The following is a 23,426-nucleotide window of genomic DNA, read 5'->3' as shown; positions in this document are numbered from 1 at the left end:
CATAGTTCCAAATTGCTCTCCAGAATGGCTGGATGTATTCACAATTCCACCAACAATGTGTTAGTGTCCCTGTTTTCCCACATTAAAGGCCTCATTTCTAAAATATATAGAGAATTGGTGCAAATTTATAAGAATACAAACCATGTCCCAATTGATAAATGATCAAAGGATATGAACAGAAAATTTTCAATTGAAGAAATTAAAGTAATTTCTAGTCATATGAAAAAATGGTCTAAATCACTATAGATTAGAGAAATGCAAATTCGAAAAATACTGAGGAACCACTTCATACCTGTCAGATTAGCTAAGACTATGAGAAAAAATAATGATGAATGTTGGAGCGGATGTGGTAAAACCACTTTATTGGTGGAGTTGTGATCTGATCCAATTATTTTGGAGAGCAATTTGGAACAATGCCCAAGGGGCTATTAAATTGTGCATGCCCTTTGATCCAGTAGTGTATCTACTGGGTCTGTATGCCAAGGAAATCATGAAAAAGGGAAAAGGATACATATGTGTAAAAATGTTTGTAGCAACCCTTTTTATAGTGACAAAGACCTGAAAATTAAGTGGATGTCCATCATTTCAAGAATGGCTGGACAAATTATGACATATAAATGTAATGGATTATTGTTTCATAAGAAATAATGAGTATGCTGATTACAGAAAACTGGAAAGACTTACATGAACTGGTATTATTGAACTCATATTTATGCAAAACTTAGAGAGTTGAGAGGCACAGTTCTGGTAAGGGAAAACTCCTCTTTGTTTCATTCTTGACTCAATCTAATTTCCTTTGTATTAGACAAAAGTTGAAAAGTAAAGTTTCTAAAACTGTCCTTGAACTGCCTCCTCAGCATTATTTCTAAAAATATTTTTTTATTCTGACTTTAACAATAAAACCTCTAATCTGAGCATTTCTACTTACACAAAAAGAATTGTATATGAAACAATCGATTGCATACTGCTTTTTAAAAAGTATATAATAAATTCAACCTGTTACTTTCAAAAGTGTTCTGCTTGTCTCTGATTCCTTCTGAACTAAGTCTTAAACTATTTTATATTTACATGTCTGTATATACCATATATACCTCCCAGATCACTGCTAAAGCTACAGTGGAAGGGCTTGTGAAGCTCAATGAAATTATGGGTTATATCGTGCAGGGTTACCCAAGATAAACAAGAGAGTTCTGACAAAAGTTCTTATCCACCGGAGAAGGAAATGGCAAATCACTCCAGTATGTTTGCCAAGGACATCCTTTCTATAGATAACTTTCTGTGGACTATGGGGTCATGAAGAGTCAGATATAACTGAATGATTTAATAAAAATATTATATCATGTAACACTCAATAGAACATCTTAGTTCAAATCCTCCCTTCTGTATAAAGCCTTTGTTGGTCTCTGCTTACTCTCTCCCCCACTCTACTTCCCTCTGATATTATCTCCCATTTACTCTTGCAGTTATTTTCTTGTCATTTTCCACATTAGAATAAACTGGTTTTTTTTATTTTTCTATGTCCAGTGCTCAGCATAGTACCTTACATATAGTAAACAATTAATGTTTGTTGATTTGACTTCTTCACTTGATAGTAGGAACTTTTTTCATTTTTATCTTTAGATCCCACTTGCTTTTCACAATGTCTTTGCTCATAATAGGCATCTAATAAAATTTAAATTAAATTAAATTGACTATGTTTTACTGGCCCTTGTTCATTGTTCTCTATCCCTTGCCAGGTTCTCCTCATTTTTATATTTAAAGCTGCAACTCAGAAATCCAAATGTCATTCCTTAAGACCATCTTCACAGTTGGTTGTATACTTCCAAATCTATCTTTCTCTTCTAAATCTCCTATATTCAGTTATAGCAATGATGATAAAAGTATCGTGCTATTGTTCCTTTTTTATTTGTTTGGAGTTTTTTTTTTTGTCAGGATTTAATAATGCTTGTTAATATGGATAAATAAGCTATATGTTAGTATCATGTCACCGATTTGTAATACCAGAAATATGTAGTGATTATCAGGTGTGACCATTTTTGGAAAGTTCACCATATCTCAGATATATGTTTTGCAACTTAATATTTTTTGAGATATCCATAATTTCCTAGGGTCCTTTTGGGGCCCTTCTGATCAGATGATAAGCATCTATAAATGCCTACTAGGTGCTAGTCACCATTCCAAGTGCTGGAGATACAAAGGCACTGTACAATTCCTGTTCTTGAGATGCTCACAAATTAAAAGGGGAAAATATGCAAACATATATGTACAAAATCACATATAGGACAAATGGGAAATAATCAACAGAGGGAAGGTACTCAAAGTCCACCCACACAGTTCAAAATCCCTCCCTCAGGGAGTGGTCAGGAGCAAAACACTTTTGAAGAAGGATGGGGTGAAAGAAGAGAAAGAATACAATAAATAGAGAAAATGCAGTTAGCAATAGTAATAGTAAAAAGAATTTAATGTCCCAATTGATGGCCATCCCCTCAATTTCCAATTTTGTGGCCTAAGAAGAGAGCTGCTATAAATATTTTTGGTACATATAGGTCCATTTCCTTTTTAAAAAAAGATTCCATTTTGGGATTCATAGCTAGTTGTGGTATTGTTAGGTCAAAGAATATGCATGATTTTATAGTCCTTTGGGCAGAGTTCCTATCTTTTAATCATTTATCAATTGGGGTGTGGCTCATTTTTATGTTTGAGAAACAAGACCTTATCAGAGAAACTTACTTCAAAATTATTATTATTATTATTATTATTTTGCTGAGGCAATTGGAGTTAAGTGACTTGTTCAGGGTCACATAGCTAAGTGTCTAAGGTCAAATTTGAACTCAGGTCCTCCTAACTTTGGGCCTGGTGCTCTATCCACTGTACCAATTAGCTGCCCCCCACATGTACTTTCTTAATGGGAGATGGGGTGGGGATAAGGGAGAGAATCTAGAATTCAAAGTTAAAAAAACAAAAAAAAAAAAACCAAATGTAAACATTCTTTTAAATGTAACTAGGGAAAAATAAAATTTTAAAAAATATATGACTTTTATAAATATATATACATAATATATATATATATATATATATTTAAATCCTTCTCTCTTGTAGGCTTTTATCTAAATTTTCCCATAAATCCTCCATAGAGGATTCACCTTAAATTCTCATCTCCCTAATATTTTATTGTTTAAAAAGAGCTCATATTCCTATGAGGTAAATAGTGCAAGCAATAATTTTTTTTAATTTTGCAGACAAAGAAACTGAAGTTCAGAGTTACTTAGCTAGTAAAGATGAGGTCAAGGACTCAAATATGTTTTCTGATTTTTTCCTTAGACCTATTCTTATTATTCCATGCTTTTAAACTGTAGGTTACTTTGTGTACCTGCTGGTAAAAAGTAACTTGCTAATGAAGAAGCTAGTCAAATTACAATTCATTCATGGATGTATTATTGTTATTCTATTTAAGATCTGGGAGTGGGGAACTTAATTGGGTAGGGATTCCTACATTTCTCAGACCAAGCTTTGTTTAGAGGGGTTCTGGTGAGAGGCAGCATAGTAGCCTATGCTGAAAAAATATAGTATCTAGAGCAGAAAAAAATATAGTATCTAGAGTCAGAGAACTTGCATTCAAATTTCTTTGTAAAATTATATGGGTACCACATATCTTAATTTTCTTAAACTTGTATAGTATAGTGCCTGGAATACAGTAGGTAATTAATAAGTCCTTATTGATTAACTGATAGATTGAAGGCCTCTAAGATCCTTAACTCTAAATCCTCTGAGTCTTTTTTAGGTTATTTTTTTTTTTTTTTTTTTTTTTTGCTGAGGCAATTGGGGTTAAGTGACTTGCCTAAGGTCACACAGCTAGGAATTATTAAGTATCTGAGGCCAGATTTGAACTCAGGTACCTCCTGACTTCAGGGCTGATACTCTACCCACTGTGTCACTTAGATGCCTCTCAGGTTACTTCTTGTGAATTGTGACTGTGGTTACTACTTTTCTCTCAGATATTAGCTAATAGACATAGTTATGTTCAGAAAGATCATAGGATCACTGGATTTAGAACAGTAAAGATCATACAATAATGGATTTAGCTATGAAAAGGAATCTAAAGATCCTATATTTTATCCCCATCCATTTTACAGATAAAAACTGAGGCACAGAGAAGGAAGTCATTTGCCATTATCACATAAATTGTAATAACTGAGCTTAGAATAAGCCTCAAGATTTTAAACTCTAAATCCAGTACCTGTTCCATATTGCTATGCTGGGAGTAAAAGAGGTAAGCGTTAGCTACAACTAGGTATATGTTGGTAAACTGATGATGGTAAATTTCTGATGTGAGCATTTACATCTTTGAAATTTGCAAACATTACAAATTAGGGTTGAATTTATTGTTTCGATAATTATTTAGAATTAAGAAGGTGTTAATGAAGAAAATGTTAATAATGTAGATTTAACTTAAACATGTGAAGATCCTATACAAACATATATATGAACATATATGTAAACAGATATTTTATATAAAAACATGCACTCATACATAAACATGTATATGTATATATATATATATATATATATATATATTTTTTTTTTTTTTTTTCCAGCTAGTTGTCAAACATTTAACAGCACATATCTACCTATGGCCCCATCAACCTCTTGAGAAAGATAAAATAAAGTTGTTGCTAAAAAGTAACTGGGCAACAAGATACTCTCTCAGCCCCTTGTCCTTAGCTGGACAAAAGCTCTTTCAAAATTAAAGTGTCAACTCTCTGTCTAGTAAATCCTGTCAATTGGACTCCAGTTGGCAGCCAACCTGAATATGAGCTTTGTCCTCTGAAATTTTGTATAAGAGCAAGAAGAAACATGTTTCAGAGGCAGTAACAGGCACAGGACAAACCCCTTTCATTTATTTAGGGTTTCTTTTGTCTCCTTTACCCAAACAAAGCCAAATAGTGCCATCGTTGGAAGTGCTTTGGGGAGAGAGAAAACATGTCCACATTATAGGACACTATTAGTCAAAAACCCGCCTAACCAGTTTCCCTCTGCCTTCTGGACTTGAATCCTCCTAGAGAGACAGCATAGATAATGGGAAAAACACCAGGCCAGAATTCAGAGCACCTGAATGTGTGCCAGCACTGATACTTATCAATAGCCAAGTCATTGACTTTCTGAAGTCTGCTTCCTCAACTTTAAAACATTTGCACTACTTATTTCCTGGGTTGTTAGAAAGAGAATATGTTCTAAATCTTCAATATCCATGGATGTGGGAGGCATTATTTTTATTATTATTTCTAATTACTGCTCTGGTCAGCTAGTCAATAAGCATTTATTTAGTGGTTATTATATGTCCAGTTCTGGGGATTCAGTTCTTAGCAAAAATTAGGTCCCTGGCCTCCAGGAAGTCACATTCTAATTGGGGGTGAAGAGTAATATGCAAATAATTGATACATACAAAATATATACAACATGGGTGCAAAGTAAGCTCAGAGGGGAGGTTCTAGAAAGAGGAGGGTACCAATAAGGTCTTCTGCAGGCAGGATTTGAGTTAAGGGAAGTGGTAGAGGTGGGAGGGGTACAACTTCTAAAAAGACAGAGGATACATCATCACTTTGCTCAAAATCCTTAAATAAAGTCCTAACATAAAAGTCAAAGAATCTGAGTTGTGATCTCTGAAGTTATATATTCCAAAAAACCCTAAAATCTTATCAACTTCTTCCTGGAGATCTCTACTAAGGAACACAGTAAATGTTTATTGATTGATTGTGATGAATTAAATATTAAAAAATAAAAGTAAAAATAAAAAACCTTTTGAGGTTTTTCCTTATATCAAGACTAAATCTATTTTTTTATAGCTTCAATCTAACTAGAATCACTGTAATCTTTTTCCCTCGTGAAAGCCCCTCAAGTAAATATTTGAAAAGAGCTTAGTTTTCTATTTTTATATGTATAATTATTATAGTGCTTAAAGCCTATTTATGCAAGAGTTAAAATACATCACCCATACCATTTTGCTATTTCATTTTTTATCCAACATTTTTATTAATTTTCTACTTTATTATTTACAGAAGAATTTTGTCATTTTTCCCCATTTCTACAAAGTAATTTTTGGCAATTTGATCAATATGGCACTGAGTAAGAAGTTCAATTTGAGTAGAATTGTCATTTTTTATTCAACTCTTAGTCTTTCTTGTATGACGGTTTTAAAGCCTCTCCATATCCTGATGGCTCTCCTCTGGATACTCGCTAGCTCTCATGTTGTTCTGGTAAGTTTGAAGTTCACCAAGACTCTCCAGATCATTCTCCAGAGGAGCCATTGTTAGTCTCATCTCACAGTTTGGGATTCATTCATTTTTTGAATCAGCATTTTATACTCATCCCAATGATAATTTCATCCTGCTCAATGGCCCTCTACTATCTGGAAGGAGCCTATCTTTTCAGCTTCATCTCATTTTTATGTCCCCTCAATAGTCTATGCTCCAACCAGGCAAGACTGTTCGTTTTTGTTCTTTTCTTAGTTACATTTCTTCATTTACAGGGGTGTCTTGTCCCTGCTGTCTTTCTGTGTTGGATTCTTACCTATCCTTTTAGGTTCAGCAATGGCACTTCTTCTGGAAAGTCTTCCCTGATCAGGTCAGGGATTGTTATGTGAAAATAATGGTTCTACACTGTAAAAAATGTGAACCTGAAAGATTTGTGTGAACTGATGCAGAGTGAAGCAAGCAGAACTGGAAAAACAATTGGTGACATTATAAGGAAAAATAACTTTGAAAGGCCCTGAACAGTTCAATGACCAATCATAATTACAGAGAACTGATCAAGAAGTGTGCAGTCTACCTCTCCAGAGATAAGAGATCCAGATAAACATCTTGAAAACACTTACTATGTGCCAGGCACTGTGCTAAATACTAGGGATACAAAAGATAGTCCCTGACTTCAGAGAACTATAATTTAATGGGGGAGATAACATGAAAACATATGTTTTCATATACATATGTGTGTATATGTAGCTATGTAAAGAATAAATAGGAAATGATTAAGAGAGAGATGGCACTGGAATTAAGAAGGATTGAGGAAGACTTCTGTAGAGGTAGGATTTTAGTTGGGAAGCTAGGGAAGTTACAAGGCACAGAATGAGACATTTCCCCCACATCGCTTCCAGTTCTCCTTGATGTCTTTTGTAAATGTGAATTCAGAGATGAGCAACATGTGCAGTTATATCACCCTATAAATACCCTTTCTGAACCAGAAGAAAATTTTCTATTAAGATGGTCAAGTCTAGGATTACTATCTGAGTATCTACAAGGGGAAAGGAGCAGTATGGAAATAAGCTGCCAGGTGCTGAAGTGAATCAGAGAGAAGAAAGATAGTGGGGGGGAAAAACAAGAAAGTCAGACAATGTAATGAAAAAAAACCACTGGTCTTGGATTCAGAAGATGTCAGCTATAGGATCTCAGATAATTCACTGAGAGAACTCACTGCTCTCAGTTCCCTTCTCTGTGAAGTAGACAGACAGACAGACAGACAGACATATAAAGCATTTATTAAGTGAAGACAATAATACCTGTTCTACTTCAGAGGTTGTCAGGAAGAAAGCACACTATAAACTTTAAGGTAGTAATAGACATTTATGTTGTTCAGTCATTTTAGTTGTGTTCAACTTTTCATGACCATATTAGGGGTTTTCTTGACTAAGAAAGTGTAATGGTTTGGCATTTACTTCTCTAGTTCATTTGTCCAAGGTCACACAGCTAGTAAATGTCTGAGGCCAGACTTGAAACTCAGGCCTTCCTGATTTCAGGCCTGGAACTCTAGCCATTGTATCACCTAACTGTCTTTTTGTTATGTTATAGCCATGCAAGTTATTAACATTAGAACCATAGGCTTTTGGGCCTTGCAGATGATCTAATTCAATCTTATCATTTTATTATTGAGAAGACTAAGGCTAGAATGGGAAGGTTCCTTTTCCAATATTACCTGGGCAGTAAGTAGCAGGATAGGATTGCTGTGTCTGTAATCCTAGAAGCAGGAATATCAATTTATTGTAACTTTACTTTGAAATAAAATATATCTATTTTCTTTTTATGGATTAAAAAATGCATTGCATTAATTGACACAGCTTGGTCCTTCAAGGTATTCCTCAGTTCTGGTCCTTCTAATAATAAAAGTGATGATAAAGAAAAACTTTGCAAGCCAAGTTTGCTGGGGACCCCAAGGCTCTGGTGAATCTGTGTTTAATCCCTGGCCCCTATGCAAAGGATGGCTGGAAATGCCAACATTATAGCCAAAGGCATCAGCCTCTGTTAATTCCTGAGAAGCCAGACTCAAACAGAGGTTGCCTTTCTACAAATCTTCATTCCGGAAAGGGCAAAAAACAACAACCCACAATCTTCCTAGCTATTTGCTTGTCTCAACTCGTATTTAAAGAACATTTTTCTCTGAAAAGCCAAAAGCCCTTCTGAGGCCCCAATGTCAATTCCATTTGGAAGTTGTTAGAGTGTGGGTGAGATAGCAGGACAAAAACCAAACCTAAAGTGACTTTTTTCTTCTTAAGACAGTATTGGGGATATTAGAATCTTGGAGCTAAATAGAATGACTGGAATTGAAGAATACCTTGGAGGACCAAGCTAAGACAATTAATGAAATGCATGTTTTTATCCATAAAAAACAAAATAGATATATTTGTTTCAAAGTAAAGTTATAATAAATTGTTTGCATGGTCCTTCTAGTATCTGATGATAACAGTCACAGTAATTCAGTTCTGTTACTGCCTGGGTAACCTTGGAAATGTAACTTCAGGAGGCATTTAGAGATCTAGGGAGCCACTTATTTGAGGAGTGGTATAATTTTGTATTTGGGTATAGGTTAAGCTATAATATCTGAAGTCCCATTTTAAGATTTTGTGATTCTGTGAGCCTACACATAAATCATGAAATCTTTTTATCCATTTGCATCTTTCCATCCATAATTTTTTAAATATTTCTAGCAAGGGGAAACTCCCTAGCACTAGTAATAGTAAAAAATTAACTGAAAATGATGTAGAGATTTAAGGTTTGAAGAATGCTTTAGCTAGTCTCATTTGATCCTGACAGCCTCCCTATATGAGTTAGGTGGTACAGATATTATAATCCTCATTTCACAAAAGAGGAAAATGAAGGTCAGAGAAGTTAAATGGTTTATCCACATTTAAATAACTAGTAAGTTTCATAGACAGAATTTGCACTTATGTTTCTCCTGATTCCACATCTAGGATTCTTTCGCCTAGAATATTCTGACTCCTGGGGCATCCTGTTCCATGCTGGGTCAGACTTAATTGTTAGGATGTCCTTCCTCTATTGAGCCTAGAAGAGAATTATCACCAATCTATTATCTTTTATGTCTTGCAACTTCAACCTTTCTTAGCAAATTCTGTGTCTTGGTTTAGTGTCTTGATAACAAACTTGGGACTCATATCATTGTTTCTGTCAGTATCTTTTTGAGCTGGAGGGGAAGCTAGGTGGTAAGCTCCACCTGCTTTTCTTTCAGTCACAAGATGTATTGTTAGTGAGTGGCTGCATCCTTTTTGTTTTCAGCGATTCCAAAAACATAAGTCAACACCTAAGTCAAATTCTTATCCAAATACTAACTACCCTGGCATAAAGCCTATAGCATCATTCCAGAGAGAAATGGATACCTGTCCTAGAAGCGGTACATGTTCACACTCCTGAGAAATCTCTAATGCATTTGGCAGTTTCAATTTGAGTCACCTAGGCTATCATACAGAGAAAGATTATAGGTCTGGAGCTGGAAAGAAGCTCAGAGACCATCTAGTCCAGGTCTTTTTACAGATGGGAAAAAGTAGGAGCCAGAGAATTTAAATGACTTACCTGAAGTAACACATAGAGAAAGTATCAGAGATAAAATGTGAACCACGATCCTTTGACTTCAGAAACATTGTCCCTTTCCCCGTCTTTGAAAGTGATAAGATGACATTGTAGCTTTTTTGTTGCCAATCTAAGCTAAGATCTCTTTGAGTTCTGTGCTTTCAAAGTTTCTGTCCATGTCTGACTGGATGCTGAAGACTACAATGCTTTTCCTATACCTATATATCTTTAAATGTGTGTGTGTATGTGTGTGTGTGTGTGTGTGTGTGTGTGTGTGTGTATTTATTTATTTATTTTGATGAGGCAATTGGGATTAAATGACTTGCCCAGGAACACACAGGAAGTGTTAAGTGTCTGAGCCCAGAATCGAATCCAGGTCCTCCTGACTTTAGGGCTTGTACTCTATCCACTGCACATCTAGCTGTGGTTATACAACTGTGGAAGCTTTCTCATTTGGGATTGAGTATTCCTGTGAAATTACTACCAAGATAGAGTTTATGTTCTTACTCTCTCCTTTCAGAAATAGAAAGTCAATACAGACAAATTTTTTGTTTGTTTGCTTCTTTGTTTGTTTTTATTTTATATTTCCTATTCAAAGACTATTGGGATTTCCTTGGATCACTGAACCATTGAGAAGAACCAAGTCTTTCATAGTTGAACATTGCACAATCTTGCTGTTACTGTATACACTATATTCCTGGTTATACTTATTTTGTTCAGCATTAGTTTGTGTAAATCTTTCCAGACCTTTTAAAAATCAGCCTGCTCATCATTTTTTATGGAACGATAATATTTCATTCATATACCATAACTTATTCAGTCATTACCCAACTGATAGGCATCTATCCATTTTCCAATTCTTTGCCAATGCAAAAAAGGTTGCTACAAAAAATTTTGCATGTATAGGTCCTTTTCTCTCTACAAATAAGTTCTATAGGTTAGTTAGCTCTTATATTCTCCCATTAGTGGCATGAGTTGCCAGGACTTTTATTTATCCCTAAATATGTCTCCTTAGTGATGTCTGTAGCCTTCCTGGCTTTTTCTTACTAGCTCAAAGGTCCTCTCTTGACCCATATTATTTCCAAAGTCATCATTATGTAAGGCTTGGTTTCTCCATAGTATTTCTGTGTAGCCCCAGCTTCTTTGTGCTTCTGTACATGGAATCAGTGACAGTCTGGTATGTATTCTGTCCCACAACTTCAGCTTCTGCCATTGTCTTAATGATAGGTTACCTTTGGAAGACTGGAATTCAAATTCCCTAACATCACCATCCTGTTTCTGGGCTTTTTAAAGCTTTCCTTCATCATCTACCCACTTCTGCAGACAACTAAGGGAAATTTAGGTTAATGAGACAACAATAACAGTAGCTGATATACTATCTGGTGGTATGTAGACTGGCTTCCTGAAGGAGAGGGTTGTCTTCTATTCTGGGTGTATATCTGATAAGGTACTCCATATCTGATAAGGTGCTCCATATTAATATATTCAGTTCAGAATCTCACCATTGGAAAAAGCCTCTGAGGCCATTTAATTTAACCCATACCTGAGTAAGGTCTTTTTTACAACATGCAACAGTTTCACAACATAGCCAAAGAATGATCAAACTGTCTTTATTTAAAGATAACTGGGGAGGCTAAACTCCCTACCCCAGGTAACCCATTCCACTTTTAGATAAACTGCTGTTAAAGAAGTGTTTTCCTGATATCAGACTTAAATCTGGTGCAATTTCTGTCCATTGTTACTATGGATTCTACTCTATGAAACCAGACAAAATCAATCTGTTTCTTTATATGAGAGCCCTTCTAGCCCTTCTTCTTTAGGCTAAACATCCCCAAGTTCTTCAATCAATTTTAGAGGCAACGCTTCATCTTTTTTGCCTTTTACTAATGTTTTTTGTTTTGTTTTGTTTTGTTTTTGCTGAGGCAATTGGGGTTAAGAAACTTGCCCAGGATCACATAGCTAGGAAATATTAAGTGTCTGAGGTCATATTTGAATTAGGGTCCTTCTGACTTCAGGGCCAGTGCTCTATCCATTGTGCCATCTAGCTCCCTCTTACCAATGTTTTTCATAGAATGTGGTGAACTCAATATAATTTGTGAGAAATTATTATTTCACTTATTGTGTATCTAATTTATATTTTAATATATTTAACATCTACTGGTCATCCTGCCATCTGGGGGAGGGGGTGGAGGGTAAGAGGGGAAAAATTGGAACAAGAGGTTTGGCAGTTGTCAATGCTGTAAAGTTACCCATACATATAACCTGAAAATAAAAGGCTATTAAATAAAAAAAAAGAGAAATTATTATTTCTGTCATACTATTATTTATACTAATTATTTATTTAGAACCTTTCCTATTTCTTTCTCCAGAAATCAACTAGTGTTGGAAATCTTTTTGAAAGATTTCGCCAGACCAAGATTTAATCAGATAGTAAAAGAAATTCTCATTTTAGACTATTGGGTGCATTCCTTCTCAGTCTGTTTACTCAGATAGTTTGAAAAAGTATTGATTCTCCCTTTTGTCATGTAGGATGATAACAAAAATCATTAAGTCTCTTTGACCAAGATTTAAGTGAACTAAGTCACATAACCAAAGATTCTCATTGTAATATATTCCAGCCACTCATTGTAATATTCATTTTCTCATTTAATTGTTAATCAAACAGAATTGATTACCACTCTCAGAAAGAAACCCTCTTCCAAAGTCATATAAACTATGTGCCCACTGCTGTGAGGAGGCTTTAAACATCTAAAAAAGACATAGCCAAATGACTATCCTTTTATTAAAATTCTGATATTCTTAATAAAATGATTAAATTATGCAGAAATTTTGTCTCTGAGGGCAGCTAGGTGGCACACTGGATAAAGAACCAACTCTGAAGTCAGTAGGACTTGAGTTCAAATGTGGTCTCAGACACTTTACACTTCCTAGCTGTATAATCCAGGGCAAGTCACTTAATGCCAATTGTATCAGAAAAAAAAAAGTCACATTATGGAAGAGTACAGGAGATTTGTCACCTTTCTAATTCTGGATTCTGCTTCTTAATATAGCTGAGATTGAAGAGGGTTGTGGTCACTTTAAGAAACTATTTCCTATTGATCTGTGATCCCTTTCAGATTCCCAGTCCCTCCCGGGGAAGGCATATCCTTCCCAGACAAGTTATCTTTCCAGGATACCAGAGCCTTTGATTCAATTAGAAGTCCTGGTCAAAAAGCATCCCTTTGAATTCCAATAAAAGATCCAGAATGTCCCCACAGGGTCTTACCTGCTTGGGCTGTCCCAGCCCTGACCAAGACACCCAATATAATAGCTTCCATCAAGGAAGGTCTTTTGCAGATGGACCTCAGTAGCTCCCTTTGCTGCCAGGACTTTCTGTCCACTGAGAACTGCATTCTCAGTGCAAAACTCCATTTTCCATAGATCTGCCACTGTAGAAGTCAGTCTCTTGGTAAACTGATTTCTATCTAACAATAAACTTTTATTTTGCAACTAATAATTTGGAAATTAGTGAATTCTTTCACTCTTCCTTCACACTTAAATCACCTGCGGCCTATTTAAAGGGGATTCTTAACAACTCTCTTATAGTCACTAATCTAGACCACTCAAACAGCATCAAGATCATATGATCTCTCTATCATATAATAACTGCTTGACTCTATTGACTTATACTAAGCATGCAGTTCACTAACATCCCCCCGGCATCCCAGACTTTTTCAAGTGAATTCTGTTTAGCAAATCCCATTCCTGGTCCATTTTACACTGACAAAATTGATTTCTTGAGCCAAATGTAAGATTGAATTTTTGTTGCTGTTGTTCAATTGTTTGTTTCACTCATGTCTGATAATTTATGACCCTATTTGGGGTTTTCTTGGCTAAGATACTGCAATGGTTTGCTATTTCCTTCTCCAGTTCACATGAGGAAACCCAGGTAAATAGGATTAAGTGACTTGCCCAGGGTCACGCAACTTGTAAATAAATGTCTGAGGCCAGATTTGAACTCAGGAAGAGGAGCATTATTGACACCTTTGTCCATTGCACTAAGACTGAATATTCTCTGTTAAATTTTTCCTTCTTTGATTTGGCCTAATTTTCTAGCTTAAAAATATCTTTTTGGACTCTGACTTTGCCATCCAGCATATTGGATATTCTTTTCAACTTTTTAGTCATCTACTAATTTGACAATCATACTATCTAAGACTTTACTAATTCAAAGGTAAAAATGTTAAGTATGGGCAGCTAGGTGACATTGTGGAGAATGTTCGTCTGAAGTCAGGAAGTTTTCATGAGTTCAAATCTGGCTTCAGACATTTACTAGCTGTGTGACCCTGGGCAAATCACTTAACCCTGTTTGTCTCAGTTTCCTCATCTGTAAAATGAGCAGGAGAAGGAAAGGGCAAACCATTCCAATATCTTTCTTTGCTATGAAAAGCCCAAATGGATCACAAGGAATTGGACATGACCGAAAAAAAATGACTGAACAACAAAAATGTTAAGTAGTACAAGATCAAATACAGATCTTCTGTGAATTCTCCTGGACACCTCCTTCCAAGCTGACCTCAAAGCATTAGGTTCAACCAGTTATGAATCTATATTGCCATTATTTAGCCTCTATTTCTCCATCTTGTCCACAAGAATAATTTGAAGTCTATTTTGAAATTGCTTATCTACCAAAAATTTAAATTTATGAATAAATAAATCCTTAACTGCTACATCTGATAGTTTTCTTCTAGGTACTCATCCTCTTTTATTCTCTGCAGCTTTTCACACTTTTGACACACCCTCCTTTATGACACTATTTTTCCTCTTGACTTCCATATCGTACTTTTCCCTTAGTTCTCTTTCCACATTTCTCAGTTTTGCTAGCTCATTAACAAATGCCTACTGCTTCCTTCCTCCATTCTGCTCTGTCTTAGATCCTCTTAGCTTTTTTCTATATACTATTTCCCTCAAAGATCTCATTTGATCAATGAGCTCAATTCTCATTTCTAGTCAGATGGTTCATAAATCAACATATCTAAACCTAATTTCACTCCTGAATTCTGTTCCTACATCTCTAACCCCCAAATAAACATTGACTCATGGATGCTTTATTGGCATCTCAAATGCATCATTTACAAAATAGAATGAATCATATTTCTCCTTAAACTTATTTCTTTTCCTAAATTTTCCTGTTTTCATTGAGACCTCTTCCTCCCTGTCTTACAGTTTTGTAATCTCAGAGTATGTCTCATCTTCCTTCTCCTTCATCTCCACATTCAATCAATTGCCAACTCTTGTCAATTCTACCTCTGTACCATTTCTGCTATCTTTCCATTCATATGTTCATCACCCTAGTTCAGACTTTCAGCACATCTTATCTGGATTTTCATAATGATACCTAATTGGTTGACAATTTACAATCCCTTGCTGGCTACCTCTAGATTATTTAGGCAGCAGGACTCAAATCCTTCTGGTCGATAGGATGGTTCATTTACTTTCCTTCATCCTTACTACATGACCCACATTTCCCAAATCTGTTCCTTAAAACCACATATCTGACAGTGTAGTACAGTATAGTGGGGAAAAGCTTTAATCTTGATAGTCAGAGAGTTTGGTCTCAGACATAGCATTATTATTTGGGACAAATAATTTTCCCTCTCTGAATTAATTTCTTCCTTTGTAAAAGGAAGGAGTTTGATTCCATAAACTTTATGAGTCTTTCTGACATTCCATATTGAGGAATAATCACCCTGAAATTCTATATGGTCCCTTGAAATTTTAATATCTTATGGTCTAAAGTTCCTTTTAGTTCTGATATTGTTTTATTCCTCTTTATATCTTGTGTTCTAATTATCCCCTAGTAAGCTAATATATTTGCTTTTCTCATGGATTAATTCTAAAAATAAAATGTTCTGCAATCTAAGGATGTTTCCTTAACCAAAAGGATGGAAGGATAGAAAGAAAGGAAAAGAGGAAGAATTTAATTACTGGGAGAAAGACTGAAGTCTATATGTTGCATTATGGATATATGTAATGATGGATATTGGAACTACTCCTTATGCCAGGTATAGAGAGGTACTCCTCACTTTGAGTGCCACAGATTTAGATAAATTTATAGACTCATAGAATTGTCAGAACCTTTAGGGACTGTCTAACCTAAATCAAATCTGAATAGGAATCTTTTTCTGTATCTTCTATAACAAGTGATCATTCAACCTTTGGTGTGAAACTTCAGTGGCCAACAGCTCATTATCTTCTGAAGAACTTCATTGTACGTTTAAGACAATTATAATTGTTAGAAGACTTTTATATGCACAGAATCTAAAGCTGTCCCCCACTGATTTCCACTCATCCTACTTCTAGTCTTTGGGGCCAAATCCTGGCTCTTTTCAATAACAATATGACCTTCTCACAGAATCTCAGTTTACTTTTCTATAAAATGAGACTAGATTTTGAACCAGATTGTTTCCAACATCTTATTCAGCTCTAAGTCCCTTAAATCCAATATTTCTTTTACATGACATGAAGTACTTGTAGGAAATGATCATGTCTTTATTGATAGCTTGATGAATATTCCAATAATGAATCAAAGGCCCCCTTTAAGGGAAAACCTTGAAAATACAGGGACCATTCATCATTTCTTAAAAACAACTTAAATGTACCTAGGATTATAGAATCTAGAAATAATCTAGAAATAAGAAAACTTAGAGATTCTCTATTCCAACCCTTTCATATAATAGAGGAAGAAACTAAGGTCAAGATAAACTCAAGACACAATATCTCAGACTTCTTAGAGCTTTCTTCACAACCTCATGGCTGCCTCTATGAACCTACTGAATGTATAGCTAGTACTGACCAGTTTCCTTTATCTTTGATGTGGGTATATCCTTCATTATTCAAATAACTTTAACAAGATTCAAATATAAGGAAACAGAGTCTTTTATTATTAAACTTACAGAAGAATTAAATACCATGCCTATATGTTGATTTTTTTCATTCCATAACATAGTTTTATTCAACATTTTTTTCTAATTAACATCACCCACTTTAGGAAGCAAGTACAAACATAGGACAGATTATGAGTTAATAAATTATTTTTTACATCAAGTAATAAAATAGTAATTATGAAGACAATTTCACTGGGGGTAGGGAAGAAATACAATGTGAATTGTTTTTGTTTTTAAATAATACAACCATTTGTACTTCAAATCAAGTCGAGGAGATAATTATCATTTCTTGGATAATATGAAAAAAAAAAAACCAAACCCAGCTCCCATTTGGAGAGTTACAAAAGGAACTGTTCATTTTAAGTGACCACTGTCTAGCTGGCTATGCTGAACTAGCCAGTCTTTATTTGAATCGGTGCCTTTGAGGCAGAGAACTGGGGCAACATTCATTAAAAAAAAAAGTTGTGGGATGAAGTGGAACAACATAAACACACATCTTTTGAACAAAAACTCCAAAAATTACAGGCGGACACAAGTCTGCCTGCTTTACTGGTTTGGGGAAATAGGCTGGTATGCTTCCAACTGAAAACTATTTTAAGGATAGTCTCTCCACCAAAGCTTCCTCCATCATGGATATCTCCTTTTGGCAAGGAGGAGATACCTCCTTTGCCAACTTGCCAATTTAGATTGGCAAGCCCTGGAAGGTGCCACAAAACTGGAGAGACATTAAGGGGTGGCAAATGATAGACTGTCTAGCTCAGTTCTGAAGGACTCATTAATAGTGGGTTTGGTCACCAAGGAATGGATTTCTTGGCTGCAGAGACACACGAAACCACTTACAAAGGTGTGGAAAGGATTGGGACCTTTGATGGTAGAAAAGCACCCCAAGGTAAAACAAACAGACAAATAAACAAAAACATATGTCTAAAGTTTGCATCACCAAAAGCACCAAACCCAGTCCTCTGGGTAAAAGATTCCTAACTAAATGTTTGCTGAATTAATTTGAAATTGACTTTAAGCTTAGATTGGGCTCTTCTGAAGATGACTACCTCCTGGCACAATCTTCTGAGGGGAATGTTATAAAATTGGAATATTTTCTCTGTTGACATTCATTTATTTAAATATAAGTATTTGTGGAGTAAGTATACTGTTAAATAAACTGAATTCAACTGAAATTAGAAGGCCTTAAGACTATATAACATGAATATCAGTTGGAGAAAGTGGAAATATTTAAGTTGGAGAAAAAATATCACAGAACACATGGTAGCCATCTTCAAGTATCTGCTATTTGAAGGGTTGTTATATGGAAGAGAGACTAGATTCATTCTGGTTGGTTGGTCCCAAAAAGACAGAACCAAGAGAAATGGGTGGAAGTTGCAGAGGGGCAGACTTAAGCTGCATTTAAGGGGAAAAAAATCTTATCAAGAGCTATTCAAAAATGGAATTGGTTGCACCAAGCAAGAGCAGGAAGGGATTCATGTATGCATGACTAAATAGCTCTGAGAAAGAACTCTTTCAGCTCTGATATTCTAGGATTCCAAAATTAATGTCATACAGTCCCCTCTAGATCATAATCTCCATGAGGGCTGGGATTCTTATATTTAAATTTTCTTTATCTCCCATTGCACAGAACACTGTTTTACATGCAAAAAAATTTATTAATTAAATTATTAGACTTCTGACTTCTTAAGGCTCAAGACTGCCAGGGAGAGGCAAAAACATAGTAGAAAGAGTGTTGAATTTTTAATCAAGTCACCTGAGTCTGAAACCCAGTTCTGACACTTATTAACTTTCTGACTTTGGTCAAGTTACTCTCATGGGCCTTATTTTATCCCTTAAAAAAAGATCACTAAGGTCCCTTCCAGGAATAAATAGTATGACCTTATTTAAAGAATAGATTTATGTAGGAGGGATCAGATTTCTTACTCTAAAGTCTAGAGCAAACTAGAAGGTTTGAAAGGAGTCAGACATAGCTGGGATCCATAGATGGAAGTTACAGAGAGGCAGATTTTAGCCGATTACATATAAATAAAAATCTAATAATAAGAGTTATTCAAAAATGGGAATGCACTTCCTTGTGAGACAGTGAGTTCCCAGTTATTTGAAGTGGCCAAAGAGACCAAATGACCTTGTTGTAGAGACTGTCAAAGGGAGTCATGCATGGTGCTGGTGACTGTACTAGATCGGCTCTGAGATCCCTTCTAACTAATCTTGATATGATTCCATGACTTGGTTTGCTGTCTTCTTCAGTATTGAATTAGGGCTCTCAAGTAAAAGGTGCTTAATAAATGTTGAATTTAATTGTTTCACATATGGAAGTATCTTGAGATGACATGGGGATACGGGGTAAAGGCTTGCAATTTATAAGTTATTCAAAGTGCAAAGTTCAATTGACCAATTGTTCTAAATGGTCTATATACCCTGTTTCCAGAATGTTTTTTAGAAAATGCTTCCCAGGTTGTTGTTAATATTCTTGAGCCTTGATATAGGCAAAATATATGCTCCAGAACTACCCACACAGTCCAACAGGAAGACCACAAAGAAGTAAAAGGTCCCTTGTCAGTTTTGTGATCATGTTCTCTTGGTCCCAATTAGTGGAAGTCTTATATCTAGGGCCCATAAAAGCCTGATTAAGTCAGGCTGAAGAACTAAAAGGTTCTCATTCCAGCAGAAGGCAATCATGCCTCTGCCGTTCACTTGCTGTGTGAACTTGAATATGCCCCTTCATCCCTTCATCCTTCTATGTCTTAGTTTTCTCAGCTACAAAGGGAAGGAGTTGGAATTCACCTTGACCCAACAACATCTGGAATAGTATGTTTAGCCCTGGATACCACATTTTAGGAAGGATAGTGATAAGTTAGAGGACATCAAAGTCATATGACCAAGATGGAGAGGAGACTGGAGACCAAGTTATCCAAAGATCACCTGAAGGAATTGAAGAGAAAGAAATAGTAATACCTGATTGCTGTTATCGAGTGTCTGAAGGATAGTCATGTGGAAGAGGAATTGGGTTTGTTCTCCTTAATCTAAAAGAGTAGAACTGGGAGCAAGTACTGTAAGATGCATCAAGGCAGATTTATGCTTGAAGGAAGGAAAAACTTTCTGATAATTTAGAGCTGTCCCAAAGTAGAAAAGGATGTTTTAGGAGGTAGTAAGCTTCCCATCATAGGGGGTCTTCCAAACAGAGACTGGATAACCACATGTGGGGAAAACTGTAGTGTGAATTTCTGCTCAGGTGGGGCTTGGACTACATAACAGCTGAGATCCATTCCAACTCTGAGATTCTGTAGTTCAATGATCCCTTTCAGCTCTATGTTTTGGTAAATCTACAAGGACAGGAGATTCCTCAGTTGACTCAATGTGTCCTTTCTACTAATGTTGACATGAATAAATGTTTGTTTTTTGGTCAATAACTCAGCATCTTGATCTGATAAAGTCATATGTTCCAAAGGACAGCTGAGGCTGAAAGTATTTCATGAGAGGGGATCCATCCTGGCATCTTATGTCCAAGGGCTCTGAAATGAACATGATATATCAACAAAAACAATCCCTTGTCCCTTAAGCACTTCACTGTGGCCACACTCCTACAGATCAGGTCTCCACTTGCTTGATAAGTACTGTGAGTGACTCAGACAAGGGTATTCACTGTGGTTAAAAGGGGAGACCAATCCTACCCCACTCACCAAGAGACATTTACAAAAAATTGAGAGGCAGAACAGTGTAGTCATAAAAAATAATGGATTTGGAGCAGATGACCTGGATTTGAGTCTGCTAGTCTAGAGAGTTCTCTTCTTCAGATCTTAGATTCCTCCTCTCTGAAATGGGGACAATTCTTGCACTACCTTCCTCACAGGGCTATTTTGGGGGAAGCATTTGTAAACCTTCAGGTACTAGAAAAATTTGAGTTGTTATCATCATCATCATCATCATCATCATCGATTCTTCCTTGAGCACGATTTGCAGCACTGTTTGCCATAAAACTTGTGGTTGCAGACACCATGTTGTGGAACTAGATGGCACCAGCTGAAGAAATCCACACAAGGTGGCTCATCTAAAAAGAAAAAGTCCCAATCAAATTATTGCCAGGGGCCTCTGGTCATTTCCCTCAGTCAAGTTTGTACCCATAATTACTGGGATCTATTTTTGATTTTGGTCCCCAACATCTCCATCTCTTCAGAGAGAAATGCAACTGTGTTCCAGTGGAAATATTTCTGTTCTGAGAATCAGAAATATTGGATTACAATCTCTGCCACAAACTTGCTGTGTGAACTTGAGATTGATAATGATTCAGGTTCCTTCCATTTTATAGTCTAAGGTTTCTCCTAGTGTGACATTCTTCCTTTGATGATGTAAAATTCCAACCTGTGTGGCTCTGTGGCTCTCCTATCTCAGATTTCTTTATTTCTAATCTTCTCTCATTTAAGTTCTCTTTCAGCTATGACATTCTAGCTTCTGATGTTTTCTCTACTTCTGATGCATTGGATTCTCAGTTTTAAGGTTTCTGACAACTTTTTAAACCCTTCATAACTTGACCCCTTTTTATCTTTCCTGTCTTCTTACATACTTACTACATGATGCATGGCCTTTGCACTGAGTTCACTTTTCAGGGTATATAGGTTTTGGATATCTATGGTACTACAAAATGTAAGTTGTGAGTATTATTATTCCATTAAAATCTTTCTTTTGTGCCACTTCATGTTAAGGAAGGCACACTGCACTCTCTAATGCTAAGCCAGATCAAGTGAAGGGTTTTTAACACAGGAGAAAACACAAGTATGTTTATAGGCAACAGGGAAGCAGCCAATAGAGAGGGAGAAATTGAAAATCAGAAAATAGGAATGATAGAAGAGATAGTCTGCTGGAGAAAAGATGCAATGGGATCAAGGACACAGGTCTTAGCAAGGAGAAGGGGAACTTCATTATGAAGATAGGAGTGGAGGAGGAAATAGTGAGAAAATGCATCTAAGTGATGTGAAATGAAAAGAGAAGAGGAAAATCTAGGTGAGTAACCTCAGGTTTTTTTCCCATGAATTTTAAGGTAAGATACACAGTTGAGAGGGAGAGGAAAAGGGATGCCATGAAATATTTGAGGAAGAATGAAAAAGTTTATAATAAGCACTAAATTGAATACTGAATTGATGAGATGTGGGAATATTCCCTTTTTTCAGTAAAGGCACAGGTGAGAATATGTAACATAAATTTGTAATTCAGTAAGCATGATTTTCATGATTTTCTCTAACTCCATACAAGAGTAATAGAAGCAAAAGTGGTGTTTGGTAGGAGAGACTTAAGGTTTGGTCTTGATGGGGTATTATCTTCCACAGGATAAGGGGTCAAAGGACTTGAGAGATGAGAATAGTGTAGACTTAAACTGGTTCATAAAGGGGTGGAAATGGGGAAGGGAGAAAATGATAGCTATTGCAGGGTGATATCCTGGGAAAGAACTAAGGGGCTGAGGGAAAGATGTGATGAGGACAAAGAACAAGTTTAAGAGTTTTACAATAAAAGGAAAAATGGGATTATGAAATATTATGATCTGATAAGGATGAATATGGAAGTTAATCTTGTGGATAGTAAAGAGACTAAGGGCTTTAGCCATCTCTGTGTTCAACTGAGGTGGAGTAGAAGAACTAAGTAGATTTAGGAGAAGGGAAGTTGGGGTGTTTGAGGAATTAGCATTTACGTTGAAATCCCTTATTATGAGAACAGGAGTTGAGGTGAATAAAAAGATTGTAAACAAGACATTGAACTCAATGAAGAAGAAAGATGAATGTCCTGGGAGTTCATAGCAAACAGTTGCCAGAACTTTGATTGGGTGACAAATTTGGATTGAATGAATCTCAAAAAAGGGGAAGTTTCTGAGTTACAGTGGCAGTAGAAAACTCTTACAGTGGCAATAAGGAACAAAAAGTATTCTATTCCAATGGTGCACCCATCATGCCTACTGAGGGGGGTTATGAGTGAAAGTGCAGTCAGTATTTGAAACACATGCAGTGTCATCAGGAGGAAGTCAGGTATCAGTGAGAGCCAGAAGATGGAAGTGGTACCAAAAATGTTTAAATGATAGGAAGTTTGTTAATTATGGAGCAGGCATTCCAAGGAACACAGTAGAAAGGGTGAGTAGATCTGGATTTGAGTCTAACATTGCTATTTAACTCATATATTTTGCTTTCTTTTTTCATGTTTTATCTTCTGCTCCTCTATTTGATGTCTTAGAAGCTCCTTGATGGCAGAGTCTACATCTTATAAACCTTCAGTCTCCATAATACAGGACACATAATAGAATCTGTCTTATTTTTATTTCAAAGTCAACATGTCTAAAATTCACCTCATTATCATCTTCCTCATCCCCCAATACTGACAACTCATCTAATGGTCAATGAAATCATTACATCACCATCTTCCCAGTCACTCATATGTGAAATCTCTGAGATATCACTGGTTCTCTCTCTCTCTCAGTAATGCCATTTCCCTACATTCCATCGATTGCCAATCCCCATAAATTCTACCTCTACAATATTCTACTATCCCCTACTTCAGTCTCTTGCCTGGGCTACCAATTTAGCTTCCGGATGGTCTTGCTGTCTCTGGTTTCTCCTCTTTTTGTCTCTCCTTCACACACTCATCTCATTTATGCAGAGGTCCATTC

At 36.0% G+C, this 23,426-nt stretch overlaps 1 protein-coding gene across 1 annotated transcript in view; it reads right to left on the bottom strand.

Annotated features, from left to right (window-relative positions):
- Positions 1-16,761: 16,761 nt before the first annotated feature.
- ADAMTS18 (ADAM metallopeptidase with thrombospondin type 1 motif 18) overlaps positions 16,762-23,426 on the bottom strand; it is a 176,535-nt gene continuing 169,870 nt past the window's right edge. The window contains exon 22 of the mRNA XM_031949246.1: positions 16,762-20,828. Within this exon, the coding sequence (XP_031805106.1) occupies positions 20,710-20,828 (119 nt within the window). The 3' untranslated portion in view covers positions 16,762-20,709. The remainder of the gene's footprint in view (positions 20,829-23,426) is intronic.

Source organism: Sarcophilus harrisii, chromosome 2 (assembly GCF_902635505.1).
Source record: "Sarcophilus harrisii chromosome 2, mSarHar1.11, whole genome shotgun sequence".
NCBI classification, from domain to species: Eukaryota; Metazoa; Chordata; class Mammalia; order Dasyuromorphia; family Dasyuridae; genus Sarcophilus; species Sarcophilus harrisii.
Note: the sequence above shows the minus strand (reverse complement) of the source record. Positions and strands in the feature narration are given on the sequence as shown.